At 46.8% G+C, this 15778-nt stretch overlaps 1 protein-coding gene across 1 annotated transcript; it reads left to right on the top strand.

The window, feature by feature from the left end:
* Positions 1-3168: 3168 nt before the first annotated feature.
* On the top strand, positions 3169-15351 carry LOC122372439 (E3 ubiquitin-protein ligase RBBP6-like). Its single transcript, XM_043349602.1, has 2 exons — positions 3169-3422; positions 14541-15351. Exons 1-2 carry the CDS (start codon positions 3347-3349, stop codon positions 15224-15226), a joined length of 762 nt encoding a protein of 253 aa, XP_043205537.1. The 5' UTR covers positions 3169-3346; the 3' UTR covers positions 15227-15351.
* Positions 15352-15778: the final 427 nt, after the last annotated feature.

Here is a 15778-nt window from a genome sequence, read left to right as displayed (position 1 = left end):
TGATAGACTACCTACTGGTGTTCAAGCAAACAGCTACTGAAACTTGCCAAAGACTCAACTCAGTCCTCGTCGGACCAATCGCTTTCTTCACACGCCTCAGGTCAACTCGAAATAATGTTTTTAACATGTTGTATTTTCTATCTATATATCATATTTGATCTAATCAAACACCGCCGATTCCTATAATCGTAAATCGCTTCCTCCCTCCCGTACGTACCTATGTAGCATTTTACTAGTTCGTGGGCTACAAACTATTATTGATCAATTCCTTTACAGCACCGCCGTCAATTGTCACCTTGTCAGTTGAAATGTCAACGCTCACCAAACCTCCTGAAAATATACACCACTCTCAATTGTTTTTTTCCATCTGCCTCTGGCGCGGTAACGACGTAAAAATCAGCGAGACTTGGTGTAATGACGTCATGACTTTAGACGAGACCGGACTAGCGTCACTGACCGACCCGAGACTGACAAAGCGCGGGGCAAAAGGTCATGGATACTGCGCACCGAGCCACCTTAGTGGGGTGACCTCGTGTTTCTGTCCTCTCCCCCCGACTGCGACCCAAACGGTGGCGTCAATTTTGATAGTTCTTGTGCATAGCGTTGAATCAATGTCGAGCCCTTTGTTAGGTAAATGTCACCTCCTTAGTCAGCCTTATGAGTGACATAAATGAAATTCATTTGAGACATATTAAAACTGCTTAAAACCGAATACATGCAGAGGGCAGGATGAAATGCAATGTGGATTTTAGTGATCACTGATCATGCCAACCATTGACCTCATAGGTCAGCGCAACGAACCAAAACTCGAGTTTTTTTGTAAATTACTTCTGAAAAAGCGGCTTGAATGAAAAATCAGGATGCCAACAGGAATGTCTCGTCTATAGCGTTGAAACATTTTTTGGAAAAGGTCCATGTCAAGGGTGACCCCAGGTGACCTCAGATGACCTTTCATGACGTAAACGCATGACGATTTATGAATGAACGATTTATGAATGTAGTACATAGGGGTTGATCACAAACCCGAGATACATTTTGCAGTCTTACCAATAATGAGACTCCGGAGATCCCAAAAGTAATGACCCGGCAGGCGGTGGGCCTCCCGGCCACCTTACGCGCGGTGGGGGGGGGGCATTTTTGCCACCCCCCCGTATCTCCGAAACTACTGGACGGATCCGGAAAATTCAAACGGCGTTCGATAGCCCTGTCAAATTTGTCGAAGGAAACCAAACTTCATTGACCTCGGGGTCACCGATGACGTCACAGGTCAGGTCAAAGATAAAATGTTTCACCGTTCACGGGGCTTCTAGGGAAAGCGCTATAACACCGACTCATCACCGAGTAAAACGCATTTTGTCGAAAATCAGCGATAAGGCGTCAGTTGTCTAGTACATATGTTGCTATTAGAGGTCACTGGTCATACCAGGTCAGGTCACAGATCAGGTCACCAAAGGTCACCAAGGGTCACCACATGAGCCCAACTTTACTAAGGTTGTGCGATGCATGTTTTATGGCCAGTTTTTCATTTCCAACTCAATGGTGTTGGTTATAAGACCATTAGGTACGGTTTAGGTCACTTTCTGGCAGACATGGGCGCGGATCCCAGACGACCAAACACGAAAATAAAGATGACCACTAGATAAGTGATCTTTAAGCATGGAATTATTGTGGAAAACATGGCTAATAGATGCCTCTCAACGAACCAACTATTTTGCATTCCCTCAGAGATTACAGTTTTCAGAAAATCCCTCAAGATCCATCTCGGATCCATGATCAGGAATCATGGATCCGAGATGGATCTTGAGGGATTTACATAAAACTGTGAACTCTGAAGGAATGCAAAATAGTTGGTTTATTGAGAGGCTTCTATTAGCTATGTTTGCCACCATAATTTCATGCTTGAAGACCGTCAATCTATTGGCCATCTCGATTTCCGTGATTGGTTGTCTGGGATCCGTGCCCATGTCTGCTTTCTGGTGGAGGTCAGGTCAAGGTCAGGTCAAAAAAGGTCAAATTTCAAAGTGGATATTTTTGCATAAAATGGGTATTGATTCGATGCAGCTCGATGCAGCTCGTCACGGGGAGTCTAATGGTGGTCTTCGTTTGCGCTACGAGGTCTAGAATTGCTAAATATTGAGTTTGAAAATTTGACCTCATCAATTTTGAACCATTTTTTTCGCTATAACTTGGCCAAAAAAGAGGTATCGATCTCAAATTTGGTATGTAGATAGAAGGCGGTAGGGACTATCACATATATTCCGTTTTTTTTTTAAATTCAAAAAAGTTTTTGGATTTCTCGGCTATTACATTCAAAAAATATATTTTTTGATTTTGGGGGTCAAAATCCAAAAAAAAAATCAAAAATCCGTGATGGCGGTTTTGTAGCCCTCTTGATACTACACCTTTTATGTCTGAAACACTTTTCTGTATCTCTAAAGCTGTATGCCTGACAGCTCTTCTCGCGAAGCCTTTTTTTTTGGTCGAAAATGGCAGAAATGACGTCACTGTGACGTCATTTGCAGCCAACCTATCATAGCCTTTGGAAAATTTTGTGTCACAATGTGCAATAGCTACTCCCGGGAGGGTACTGAAAGTTTGGTGACGATCGGCGCGGCGGTTCTCGAGATATATCGAAAAAACTAAAGGGGGGCAAAAAAATGCCCCCCACCGCCTGGAAGGTTAATCGGTTGTTAAATTAAAAACCTTCACACATTTCACTTTCCAGTCTATCTTTTTTCAAACGCTCCCAGGCGTTGTTTCATTGACTCAGATAAGCTGCAAGCATTTGCTAACACTGGAATTCTTAAATATTATACGTCTTATAGAAGACTAGAAGCACAGCATTTGATAAAATTGAGCCCAGGGCCACGTAGCGACAAGCGGGCAGCTACATTTGAAAGATGCTCGAATTCTAGATAGATGCAGTCATTCTTTAGATAAGGGCAAAGTTGAAGCTAGGGCAGCAACAAAATTTGCAGCGTAGTGTTTTAACCTTTTTGGATAAATTGCCCCATTATTCAAGAACTATTGTAAAGCCTAGCAACAGAAAGCGCGGGGAAAAATCACGTCCTTAGACGCGGCTGTAACAGACTACATGACATACTGATCACAATCCACCACAAATCAAATCACTCCGCCGTCGCCCTCTCTGCCAGCGCGTGATGTCACGTCTCGGTGGCATCTGATGACAGCCCGCCGGCCGTGACAGTTTGTCGGCCATGACAGTGCCACCCGGAACCGGTCGCCGGTGGGGTCACGAGGGGTCGCTGACAGCTGGGGCTGAGCCGGTATAAAGTCGGGGTCGACGGTTGGACAGCCACAGCCACTGCCGTGAGCCGGAGACACCATGGCACGTCTGCGCTGGTTGCAGCCGCTGCTGCTGCTGGCGGTGTGGGTGGCAATCTCTGACGCCGCTCCAGCCGGTGAGAAACATCAGCTCTGTCTTTGTCAAGCAGTACTGGAGTGATGCGCTTGAATAATTAAATTCCGCAATTGCTGTGCAAATGCATGATAAAGTAAACCTAGAAACTGACTGAAAACAACAATGCTTGCAGCTTTGAATATAGAAGGTGTTAGGTGCACATACATCCTAGCAAAAAAAACTTGGTTTTCCGTAAACTGGACGAGTAAATAATAATTGGCTCTTGCCTGCATATGACTTTAAATACAAGTTTTCATGTGTCATCTGTAGCGGCCTAGTACCTATCGCTTCTTGTCGAAGAAAGCATTTCTTAGCTCTCGTCTCTGCAACATAATCTTTTGAAACAGACGAAAGCTCTTTTCCTGTCGGTTATTATCACTGACAACCAAAACGATTCTCTATTCCCTTTGATCATGGTGTGTCATGCTCCTATAACTCTGCCGTTTTCCTGGCGGAATGCCCTTAAGATACTCAAATGATTCCTCAAATGATTCCTTTTAAGCATATCAGGGGTTTTGGTCTAAAACAACACCCTGATCATTTTCTTCGAACATACCCAAACTATACCCTCATTCTTTAAATACCTCCCTTGAATTCTTCTAATATACCCTAGTGTACAGTCTCTGCCGCTACTGTCAGATACCGTACAGTATGTCTAAAAAGAATGTACCGTCGCCACTACGTGGCGCTGGTGTCGCGAGCCGGTAGTTGGCTGAATCCGCACCAGACCACACATTCCCAAGCGCTAGGTGACGGCTGCGCAGCGGCCGGTAGTAGCGATAAGCCCGAACCTTCGTGACACGACCCCGGGGGGGGGGGGGGGGAGAGGGAGGGGATCGGGCGGGACAGCGCGTGTGGGGAGGGGTGCTCCGGCAAGCTGGCAGTTGTCGCGGCCAAAGGTCAAGGGGTCACACACCAAGCGAACGGACGCTGATGTGGGTTCGTGGGGATCGTGAACTTGTGTGTGGTAGGTGCGTCTTGTGATGCACGGGTGATACGCCATGGGTCTAAGCCAAATGATTCAGGGGAGAGCTGAAGAAAAAGACCTGGTCAACTATGGCGAATAATGGTGCTGAAAAATGGAAAGTATGGGTCAATGCAAGCCTTCATGATTATAAACAACTTTTCTGAGGACGCAAAGGCCAGCATTGAATAACTATATCCGGATCGAAATTAGCAATGATTTATAATTACATGCCAAACTAATAGCGCTGCAAAGCCCACCTACTAAATTGTCAAGTCGGATTCATACCGACTTGAATTGCAAAACCCACCTAGTAAATTGTCAAGTCGGATTCATACCGAGTTGAATTAAACTATCCTAAATTAAATTGCAAATTAACTTTCTAACACTGACGTTCTTAATCATATGATAAGTATGGGCAGCTGCCGGACATTGGTCACGTGACCACATTTTCCGTTTGACCTTGAGTTGGCACCAGATTTTGTCGACAGATGTGGCGCAGCTTATTTTACTGCAATATTTTAGATACTAAATATTTAGACGTGTGGTAGTAAATGATACCCTACAAATAATATTGAATTATCGGTGACATAGTTACCATTGAAACTCGAATAGCATCAATTAAATACAATTAAACTATTATTACTCTTCCATTGAGTTTATTGTGTTTGCAGGCATAGGTAGAAACTGAAGAGCTGAGCCTACAGCTTACAGTTGTTTTAACTTCTATAACTCTTGATGCATAAATCAAGGCTAACTGAGGGCCGCAAATTTGTTTCACTTATCTTTAATATCTTATACCCTACCTTCATCAACCATTATCTGTAAGAATCTTGCATCAATCATCACCAGACATATTAGTTTTTTACATACCTACCGCGAGAGTGGGCGGGTACGACTCCCTTGCCCTAATTGAGCTAGCCTCGCGGGAAAAACAAGCATGTGTGCCGTTACGGGACCGGGGACGCAGCGATTGATGCACGGTTTAAAAGTCTCAGGTCAACTGGTGGCCTCTGAGGGTCAGGTCAAGTGCCCCGAGGGCCAAAATACGATTTCGGGTTTTGATAAATAACTTTGCCAAAAAACGGCGCAGAGTCGCGATTTTAGTACCATCATGTTTGTCATGCTCCGGTGCGTCAAATGGTACACTTTTATCTAGGTGGAGTCAACATAAGGTGTTCACATCGGGTCAGTCAGGTTAGAGGCACTCAGGTCACGAAGTTGGTCGCAGGAGGTTATAATATATCGCATATCATTCGATTCGATAGGTCTTCCCGAGTCCATTGGCGACTTTTCCGACTTGCCAGTTCAATTTTATCAGGAGTTATTGACGGAAAAACTTGCGACCTATGACGTCCCGCTAAGTTAAAGATGCAAAAGTGAAGCATTGGTCATTGCAAGAAGTGCATGAAATTGCGATTCCATGTGCTTGAGCTAGGTTTGGATCATTCTCGGCGTCAAAATCACAGTTTCCATATTTTACCCATTGACTTGTAATGGTGACGTCACGCGATCGGCCTGACCTCATGTGACCTCCAGGAGAAATCCAAGATATGCAAGTTTTGAGACTCCTAGAGGATACTAGGTCCTGTATCATCTCGCTGTGACAGCTCCTCTGGCACCGAGGGGATTGCGAAGTTTCGGTATTTTGGGACTATTGCAGAGGTTCACGTGTGACGTCATAAGTCAGTGATCTGACCTGAGACGGAAATGCAATTGGTTTCCAAAGATGCGTATGGAAGCAAAGATAAGGTGTGCCAAATAGCAGCCCTCTAGCTGTAAGGTGTTTTGAGCTACCGCCAAAAGTCGTAAGTGGAGCGCTACTGACTCCTCCGGTCGGCCGCCGGGGGTTAGGAGGCGTGCAGGGTATCGGAAAACCACCTGGTACTTTGCGAATTTTTCCGATAAAAATACGTTTCTTATGCCGACTTATAGCCAAAAGACGACTGAATCTCAAACCAGTCGTATCCTTGCACTAAATTGCCTGGTTTAGACACGATAGGTCTGAAAAGAAAAGGTCCCATGTATTCTCTATGGGCGCCGCGAGGCCGTTGGCACCAGAGTTTCGGGAAGTGCCCTCGCCACAACCGCACGTGCAGATTTGGTCACGTGACCAAGCGCATTTGCCGCCACTGTATTTATATACACTGTGAGTATGGGGTTAACCAAGATTCAGCATCTTCCGCGCTCAAACAATCACCCGTAAGGTTAGAACATTAATGGCCAGGGAAAAACAAAGTCGGGATTTGATTAACCTCGCAAAAAGGTCACAGGGGAAGGCCGCTCGGTGGTATTACGTTTGTCATGCTCAGCCGCGCCAAATAGTAGAAATATGCACAGTGTATACAAAAAATATATACATTTTTCCGGGCAAGACCATTGTGAGGCCCTAGGGTCAACTTATAAGACAAAACCCTTTTGGCTCATCTGTTTTTTATCAATAACTCCCGATCAACTAAAGCTACCGAGTCGATAAAGCCACTAATGGACATGGAAAGACCTGCCGAATCAATTGATATGCAATATGACCTCATTTGACCAGCTTCGTGACCTGACGGGCTGTGACCTGACCTTGACCCAAAGTTAACACCTTAAGTTGATCTCACCCGAAGAAAAAGTATACCATTCGACACGCCTGAGCTAAACAAACACGATGCTGCTAAAATCGCGGATCTGCGATCATTTTTAGCGAAGTTATTTACCAAAAACCGAACCTGTGCCTTGGACCACTTGACCTGACCTCAGAAGTCATCGGCTGACCCTAGTCCTTGAAATCGGAGACCAATCGCTGCATTTCGTAACGACGGTCGACGGACACGATCGTTTCTTTCGTGAGGCTCTAGCTCAATTAGGGGCGAATCGGCGAAGGGAAGTTCCCTCACTTCCAACCCCCCCCAACGCCCCCTCGGTATTCAGAAAACCTGAAACCTGGTGAGGGTTAAAACGTTGCTCCTGAACGACGAAGAAATGTAAAAGTCAAAGCTCTATAGACGTCCTGTAAAAATGGCCATAATTAATAAATTAGTAAGAGATAAGATGTTTTTTTTTTAACGACTTCCTCATATTAAAATCGGGTGCTGGGACCAATCTCATGAACGCTTTAGAATGGACAGGGCGTCACTGGCTAAAGTTTGGGTGCAGAAAACGGCTATTAAATGCAAAATGGTTTTCACGCATTTCAGTCAATTGTATATTAACGGTCCCAGTGGCCGAACTAAAAAAGTTCGGTAGTGTTTTGCATCTGTTACCTAAGAAACTACACCATCTGTTGAAGTGGGCGGCCTTATTTGAATGGGAGGGCGCATTATGCACCAATCGTGTGCTCCCGTTTGTTTTGGACTGCATTTTACCACATCCACTGCTGTGGTAAAATGCAGTGAATACGACATTATCTAATGCCGTGAATACGACAGCATTTCATTTATAAGATTGGGGCAATGGAGTCGCGCCCCGCGAGCTCGGTTTTCCGCTCGGCCGCTACGGGCCGAGGAAGTCGATCTTCGCCTGAGGGCAGGACGGAGGTCAGCGAGGGAGCGCGGGGTCAGCCAGGTATCGCCCAGTGCCGAGCGGATGCCGCTCCCTCCCCTCTCTTCCCCTCTTCTCCCCTCCCCACCTCGGTATAGATGGGGAGGGACCGAACTGCCAATGACATGCGAGCGGTCAAGGCCGCTCGCGCAGCAGCGACCCTGGCGGCCGGGTGCCGCAACTGGGATTCAGCCAAGTTACCGATTCGCCTCCTGTGGGAGAGCCAAACCAGGGGACGTACTTTTTAGATATACTGTACAGTAGGTCTACTAAAAAAGTCCCCCGCTCCAGAGGCGGCCGGCCGGCCGAACCCCCGGATTCCAGCCCCGACTCTATTGCGCAGGCCGCGGCAGTGACACGGGTCAGGTCGCGGCGCCCGGCGAGTGGGTCAGTTGGCGGCGGCCGGCCGTGGAGTGAGGACGCCGTGTGTGGGGCGCAGAGATGCCGCAGTGCAGAGGAGGGGAAGATAATGACTCTGCACGATGCCGGAAATGATGCCTTTGTGATCTAAATTAAACACCTGCACTGCAGTGCAAATCCTCCCTTGCCCCATTCCTATTATATCATAATACTTCAATAATCCGTAATGACCATTCAACGCAAGCAAGCAAACAAAACAACCCGTTTAGCGGCGACATCATCTTGGATAAAAAAGCGACAGTGATGATTAGAATTGACTTAGCGCGAGGGCAAATCGTGGGGTAGGGTGAATAGGTCAAAAACGCCCCCATTAAGCGCGAAACCTTCGGACACTCAACCCAACCCAGATTACTCAAACCTTTGGGCACCATCATGTAGCTCATTCTTTTTACTACGCTTTGAGACCAAGAAAAGACACTTGCGTGTGGTATTTAACCCCCCAAAAAGGTTTCCGCATACCCTTACAAAAGGGCGTTTTGCCCCACACCCTGGGTAATACGCCCACACCCATGTGCAAAGCGCCCCCACCCCATCCATCAACAGAAAATGATGAACATGGCAGAACTTGACGTCATTATGACGTCATTTGTGGTCAACATATCATAGCCTTTGGAATAAAATGTTGTTGCAATGTGTAAAATGGATGCCCGGAGGAGTCCTGAAAGTTTGGTAACGATATCTGCAGTCGTTTAGGATATATCAGCAAAAAAGGACAGGGAGAGGCCTTTTCGGCCCCGACCTACAGGGCGCTACCCTGCACTCTCACCACCGTGCAAAACGCCCCCCTTTCAGAAAACTGGGGGCGTCTTGCCCCATGCATCGAGTAGGCGTCTTTCCCCATCCACTCCATTTCCGGTCAACAAAATATTGACAAAAAACGCGCCACTAACGCCGCAGCATAATAAATTCAACAGAATGACAATAAAACGCAGTTTTGAGTGATGTGCACAATAGCAAGTTTTGTGATATAAAGAGGGCATCAAAAGCTTAGGAATCTTCTGTAAAAACAACAAAAACAACACCCAAAACCAACATCAGCACCTACCCACGCTGCTCCTCAAGACGCAGAACCGGAAATAGAGAACTACGTAAACAAGCAACTGACTGTTCTGAAAGACAGGATAAAACACCTATCCGCCGATAAGATCTACGATTTTTTTAGGGGAGGCGTTTAACCCAGGGGTGCGTTTTCCCCACAGTTACCCTATATATGTAATATGTATCATATGCCGAGTATTTTATTCCCATCTAGCAAATTAAGATTGGGGATCTTGTCCAACAAGTCAGCGGCCGTTCTAGACACAGATAAATGCTTTGTTTTCGGTCGCATCATTATCTGCAATAATTCGAAGCGAGGTTTAACCCTCGCCGGCCGAGAAGAGGGGATGGATGCCGCCACCATGTATTTTTTGCGGTAGCTCAAAGCACACTGATGATAGAAGGCTGACATTTCATATGCCTTATATTTGATTCAAGCCGGATCATTTGAAATCAACCACGTTTCCATGTCAGGTCACTTAACTATGACGTCTTAAGTAAACCTCTGCAGACTGCACGGTTGTCGGTTATAAAATGATGCAAATCCGTAACGCACTTAGTGTCATATAAGCATAATGGGAAAATATGGAAACTGTTAATTTGGCGTCGGAAATGACCTAAAAACTATACCTCAAGCACAAGAAATCGTGACTTCATACATTCTTGGCAAGGTTTAATGCTTCACTTTTGCATTGTTCACCTTGCGTGACGGAGTGCTCGTCAATAGGAGTGCTTCGTCAATAACTCCCGATCAAAATGAGCTAGCCAGTCGGGACAGCCATCAATGGACTCTGCAAGACTTGCCGAATCAAATGTTATGCAACATGTCCTCCTTTCAACAGCTTCGTGACCTGTGTTGCCCTAACATGACATTGACCTAAGCATCCTAAATTGCTTCACCTAAGCAAAAAAGCATATAAATCGACGCGTCTGAGAACAGAAAACACGATTGTATCGAAATGACGATAATACGACCATTTTTTGGCGAAGTTATTCACCAAAAACCGATCCAATGCCTTGGGGCCCTTGACCTGCCCTAAGAGGTCACTGCTATTTTAAAATGGGGTAACAGTCGCTGCGTCACGTAACGACGCAAGCGCTCGTTTTTTTCCGCGAGGCTCTAGCAGTTAGCTCAATTATAGGAGCTAAACATGGGGTTGGGGAATCGCTCCCTTCTCACTCACTATTTGGCCGGGATAGTGCTTGCAATTATTGTTAAAATTTAACATTTTAAGATTTCAAATGACCCATTTTTTTCGCCTAAGTCAAGTCATTCAAGGTCATAGCACCAGGTCACGTTAAGTGACCTTACCTCAAGGAAAGTTCTTGTGCTCATCATATCTAAATACATCGACTAACCGATCGCTTTAGAACCTTCAGCGATTTCAATGGGCAACAGTATATGTATTTGAAACGTTTTTTTTTTTGCAAGTTTGACATTGCTGACAGAAAGGTCGGGTCAATTTTGAGATCGCTGAAGTCAATGGGAGAAAGTTGAACTGCGCTTTTTTGGACGGAACGCATAATAAACACTCTGAAAACATGTGGTGCCTGATGAGATGCAAAACTGAATGCTAAAATTGTTTGTTTTGTTGGGACTTGGGAGCCATCTTTTTTGGTCTGAGAAGGCCCTTGCAGAGCTCTATGACATAACTATGCTCTGGTGTAGTAATTTGGTTGTGCGAGCCAGCGACAGTGATCTGCGGAAGCGTGACTGTTCCCGTGGGACGATTGCCCTGTCGGGGCGGTCCAGCCGTCTCCCCAACGGTCACCCGAAGAGGATTATGTGTCCTGGAATGGAACCGACATCAACTACAGGTTGGCTGGTGGGGTGACCTCCAGTCCAGAGAGGGAAGCATGAAGACTAGGGGCGATGCGGATTGGTTTTTCCTGAGGATAGCGAGGACGGAAGGAATCTAGCACCCTTGACCCCGGGTAACTTTTAAAGGGGGGAAAAGCGGAATTTCCCCCCTTCGAAAATTCCGCTCCCCTTTCAAATTGTGCGTGAACGGCTAGGGAGGGAAGGGGGAATTTCCCCCTTTCAAATTTATTTTTGAGCCCATTTTCAATCAATTCGCTACTCAGATTCTATAATCATCGTTGATTAGACTCTAGTCATCAATCAACGTTGCTGGCGCTTAGATAATTTTCAATTTGAGGTTCCATCCAACCATTTTACGTTCAGTGCAGCGCAGCGGGAACTACAGATTTGACCCGATACCGATCGGATGGTCGGTGGGACCGTCTCTTGTCTTGTCTCTTCCGTCTCTTCGCAATCACTGACATATCGCTACAGGCGTCGGCGTAGAAACTGGCGAGGGACGGGGGTCATGACCTCTTACATTAACACGCATAACACGCTGCGAACCAGGGGTCTTCCTTCGAACCAGGGTCCTTCAATCGGTCTTGGCCTAGCAAAAATAGTCACGTGTTAACCTCTCTCTATTTAGAAAGGCGCTAATTGATGTTTGGCCAGGGTAATAGGTTGATACTACTGATTGACATTTGCAAGGGCGCAGTCAAGTTGGGACCTCCCCCGCCCCTTACCGCCAAGGTTACCTACGTATATTTTTTAGCTATTTTTTTTTTGGCAACCTTACAATATAAAGTGGCCAGAATCCGGGGAGAGAGTAGGATTTGGGGGTAGGTAAGGTTCTGCAGGTGCCATCCTAACAAAAACCTAATGGCATTGGGCCCCCCTTTCAGATGCCCCTGGATCCGCCCTGGCCCCGAACTTAAATCCCCCTCTCGAGTTCTCCTGTAAAAGTAACCCTAGACTTGACCCTTCCTTATACTGAATGTATCTCAGGCTGTTAAATCTCCTAAGCGTTTTTTTTTTCTCGACATCGTCAGGGTGTCATTAATAAAAATATGAAATCCGGGAGGATAAATTAAATATAGAAATTGTGGCCAACAGAACATTATCAGTTGCGTTCAACATACTCGTAAGCATGATCACACACCCAGCTTACACATGAGCCATGTAATAAATATTTTGATAGACATGCTTAAGTTATGAAATCATCTAAAGTGTTTGTAAAGTTCCACGATACGGATCTAATATCCTGCTATGCATCATGACCATTTCTAGTCAGGTCATGTCTTTGAACATAGGCCAAATTATTCAAATGACCTTTAAAGATCAACTTTTGATTCATTCGAAGCGTTTTGATCAAGTTTTGATAAGAGGAACACGAGGCTGGTAAAATTAATTTCATGCAATTTTAGCTTAAAACTTTTAGTGTTTGTGGAAAAGCAATTGGTTTTCTCATAATACCGATGGTGGCAGACGGCAGTTGCTGTTATTTACGTGCTAAGCCGTTGACCTTAATTAAATCTGACAATATTATTCAGACATAGCGGTAAACAAGCTGCTTGTTGTGTTAGGTTAGGCTTTTTCGGTCGATTTCAGAGTGGGAAGGATGACAGGAATTAGGGGGAGACAGGGGGCCTGGGCGGGAGTTCTGGGCCTCATGCTCCGCTGGGGCCGAGCCCATCACGTGGGTTGGATTGCCCTGACACATGGATAGCCCTGGGCGATGTTTCACGGCCCCGCTCTGCAGCACGCTGCGCTGCGCTGCCATGCATTGTTGCGGCGGTTGATATGAATTCGGCTCCACGCTAGCGTTACGAGCTTCCGAGTCTGTTGATGTTTCCATGGAAATTGGAAACCCAATGCACCGGTGCGCGCAACGCACCCTGTCCAAGCAAAATTTTACCATCGATGACCTCTGGTGACATGATCTTTTGCTCTGACCCGATCTAAAATTGGCTGAAGTATTTTTTTCTGCTTTTTGCTACTTTTGACGCTACTTCGAATACCACTTAAATGCCCAAAGCTGAGTTATAAGAATGATGCTCAATCCCCATTTCCCCTCCAACAGGGCGTGACAGTCTAGGCATTCCTGTGGGCACGGGCTAACAATGACTATCCCATAATCATTGTGGCCATGAATGATTATTCTTTAACACCGGTAACACTGCCATTCTTTAACACCGGTTTCGCTGCGCTGAGCGGTGGCCGTCCCGTTTCAGTTTGTTGGATTCTACGGCTGGCTGGCGGAAAGCGTTACCGGCCGCCCGTCCACCGCCCGCGGGCCGGACCGAGCGGTCCCGCTGACCCTACCTGACCTGAGCCCGGCGCGATATCAATATGGGACGGGCAGACGGGGGTTCGGCTCAGCGAATGCAGCGCCCACTGGTGCTGGGGACTTTTTTAATAGACCTACTGTACCTGTGCCGCTCGGCGCCTCCGGCGGTGACCGGTCGGCGGGCCGGGACTGGCCGGCCGGGCGGGCGAGGAGGACGGGCAGTCGCTCCCTGGACGTGTTGCTGACCACTAACCCGCGCCCCGCTGGGCTATTCAGCCATACGCGCCCTGCTGGGGATAGAACCTTAACCCTCGTTTTGGATGTGTTACGATATATAAAGGGAAATCGGACGAGGGAGCTGAGAGTAATGAGACAGTTTCTGAGCAAGTTCTACGACGAATAGGTATATGTACCTAGGGCATTATTATTTTCCCTTCTGGGTCTATGTGGGGTCTAATGCAAGAATACATTGAGATCAGTGATGGAAATCACAGAATAATACGGGAGTGTTACGTGGTATAATGCGAGTATAGTTTGCAAAATATTCCCCTTATACGCTTAGAAGGAATACTAGAGGTTTCGATGTAAGGGTATTTTGGTAGGTTAAAAGGAGTGTACTGTGGGTATCGCAGGGAATAGAACAGGAATCATATTCCTTTCCTCTTCGGTACTTACTAGGGTATATTAGAAGAATTCAAGGGAGCTATTTAAAGAACAAGGGTATAGTTTGGGTATATTCGAAGAAATGATCAGGGTGTTGTTTTAGACCAAAACCCCTAATATGCTCATAAGGAATCAAAAAGGTTCTCAGTGTAGGGTATATTAGAAGAATTTCAGAGTGATATTCAAAGAAAGTGTATTTGGGGTATATTCGGAGAAATGATCAGGGTGTTGTTTTAGACCAATTCCCCTAATATGCTTAAAAGGAATCAAAACAGCTCTCAGTGATGTCCCTCGCCGGCTTTGTCATGACCCGTCGTCTCTGACTCGCCTGTGTCTTTGATCTAACTGACCCATCTGCTGACCCCACTGACCCGCCGTCTGACCCCACTGACCCCCCCCCCCCCCCGCTGACCGGCAGCCTCGCCCGGCTGTGGTGGTGACCGTTGTCCGCGCAAACGATGCTCGGATCACTCGGGAGGAGGTGGCGGATGTCCAGTTCCACCTCCTCCGCGCCTGAATGACGACCCTTACCAACACTGCCGCTGTCGGACCAAGAGCGGGAAACGTTGCAAGCGCCGGCGCAGGTCACGCTCCAAGTCGCGGTCTAAATCGCGGTCCAAATCGCGGTCTAAATCACGGTCCAAGTCGCGGTCGAGGTCGCGGTCCAAGTGTTTCTGCGAGTGTGACCGTGTGAGGATTGTTGACCAGCAGCCGGCGCGTCCTGTCTTCGTTCCCGTTCCGGTGCCTGTGGGTACCGGTCCCTACCCTGAACCACAGGGCCCTGTCTACCCGGAGCCTCAGCACCCCCCGGTGTACCCAGAGCCTCAGCACCCCCCGGTGGTGTACGAGCCCCCTCAGCAACACAATCCCAAGGTGTACCCCCAGCCGCGTCCCGCACCGATCGTCCTACCCCCCACCTGTGCCGAGGTCTGTCCTGGAAGGTCGTGTTCGCTGGATGACCACGGCAGGCCAGTCTGCCTGGAAATCGTCGAGGAGAGAGGACGACCCAGGAGACGCTGCAAGGGGAGACGCAGGAAGTGCAAGGGAGACAGTTGCTCATCAAGCTCGTGCTCAACCTCGTCGTCCCGGTCAAGGTCAAAGTGAATCAGTCGGAGGTCAGAGTGAATCACCAATCACGAGCGAGAACGCAACAGCCCATATCAAGGCTGTTATAGTTATTGCTGGATTGAGAGCAGCACATTATTCGAAATAAAGAACATGGCATCCAATTCTTGGTTTGGTTTAGCACTAGCAGGCTCTCGACGGTTTTATGGTATAAATAGGTAATATAGGTATAGGTACCAGTACCACGACAGCAATATGTCAACCAAGCGTAGCAAATGGCAAAACCCTCATTTCCTTTAGGTACAGGACTTTTGCGTTTGAAGTATAATGCGACGATGGCTTAACATTTTTTTATATCGTGATCTATCATACAAATCTACTGTGTGCTGATCTGAAGTCTAATTGTTCCTACGATCTTTTATAATCAATGATAATCGATAATTCGCATGATTGTAGGAATAACGTTCCATAAAATTCCTTTCATATGTCATAACCGAAAACTCCTAAAACTAATTTTGCGGTTCTTTTAAAAGACCAAGTCGCCATCCTAAAAATGACTACGTTTTTCGCGCCTCATGGTTCGAACTACGG

Source organism: Amphibalanus amphitrite, unplaced genomic scaffold (assembly GCF_019059575.1).
Source record: "Amphibalanus amphitrite isolate SeventyFive unplaced genomic scaffold, NRLGWU_Aamphi_draft 001360F_arrow, whole genome shotgun sequence".
Classification (NCBI taxonomy): Eukaryota; Metazoa; Arthropoda; class Thecostraca; order Balanomorpha; family Balanidae; genus Amphibalanus; species Amphibalanus amphitrite.
This window is presented reverse-complemented; position numbering and strand designations above follow the sequence as displayed.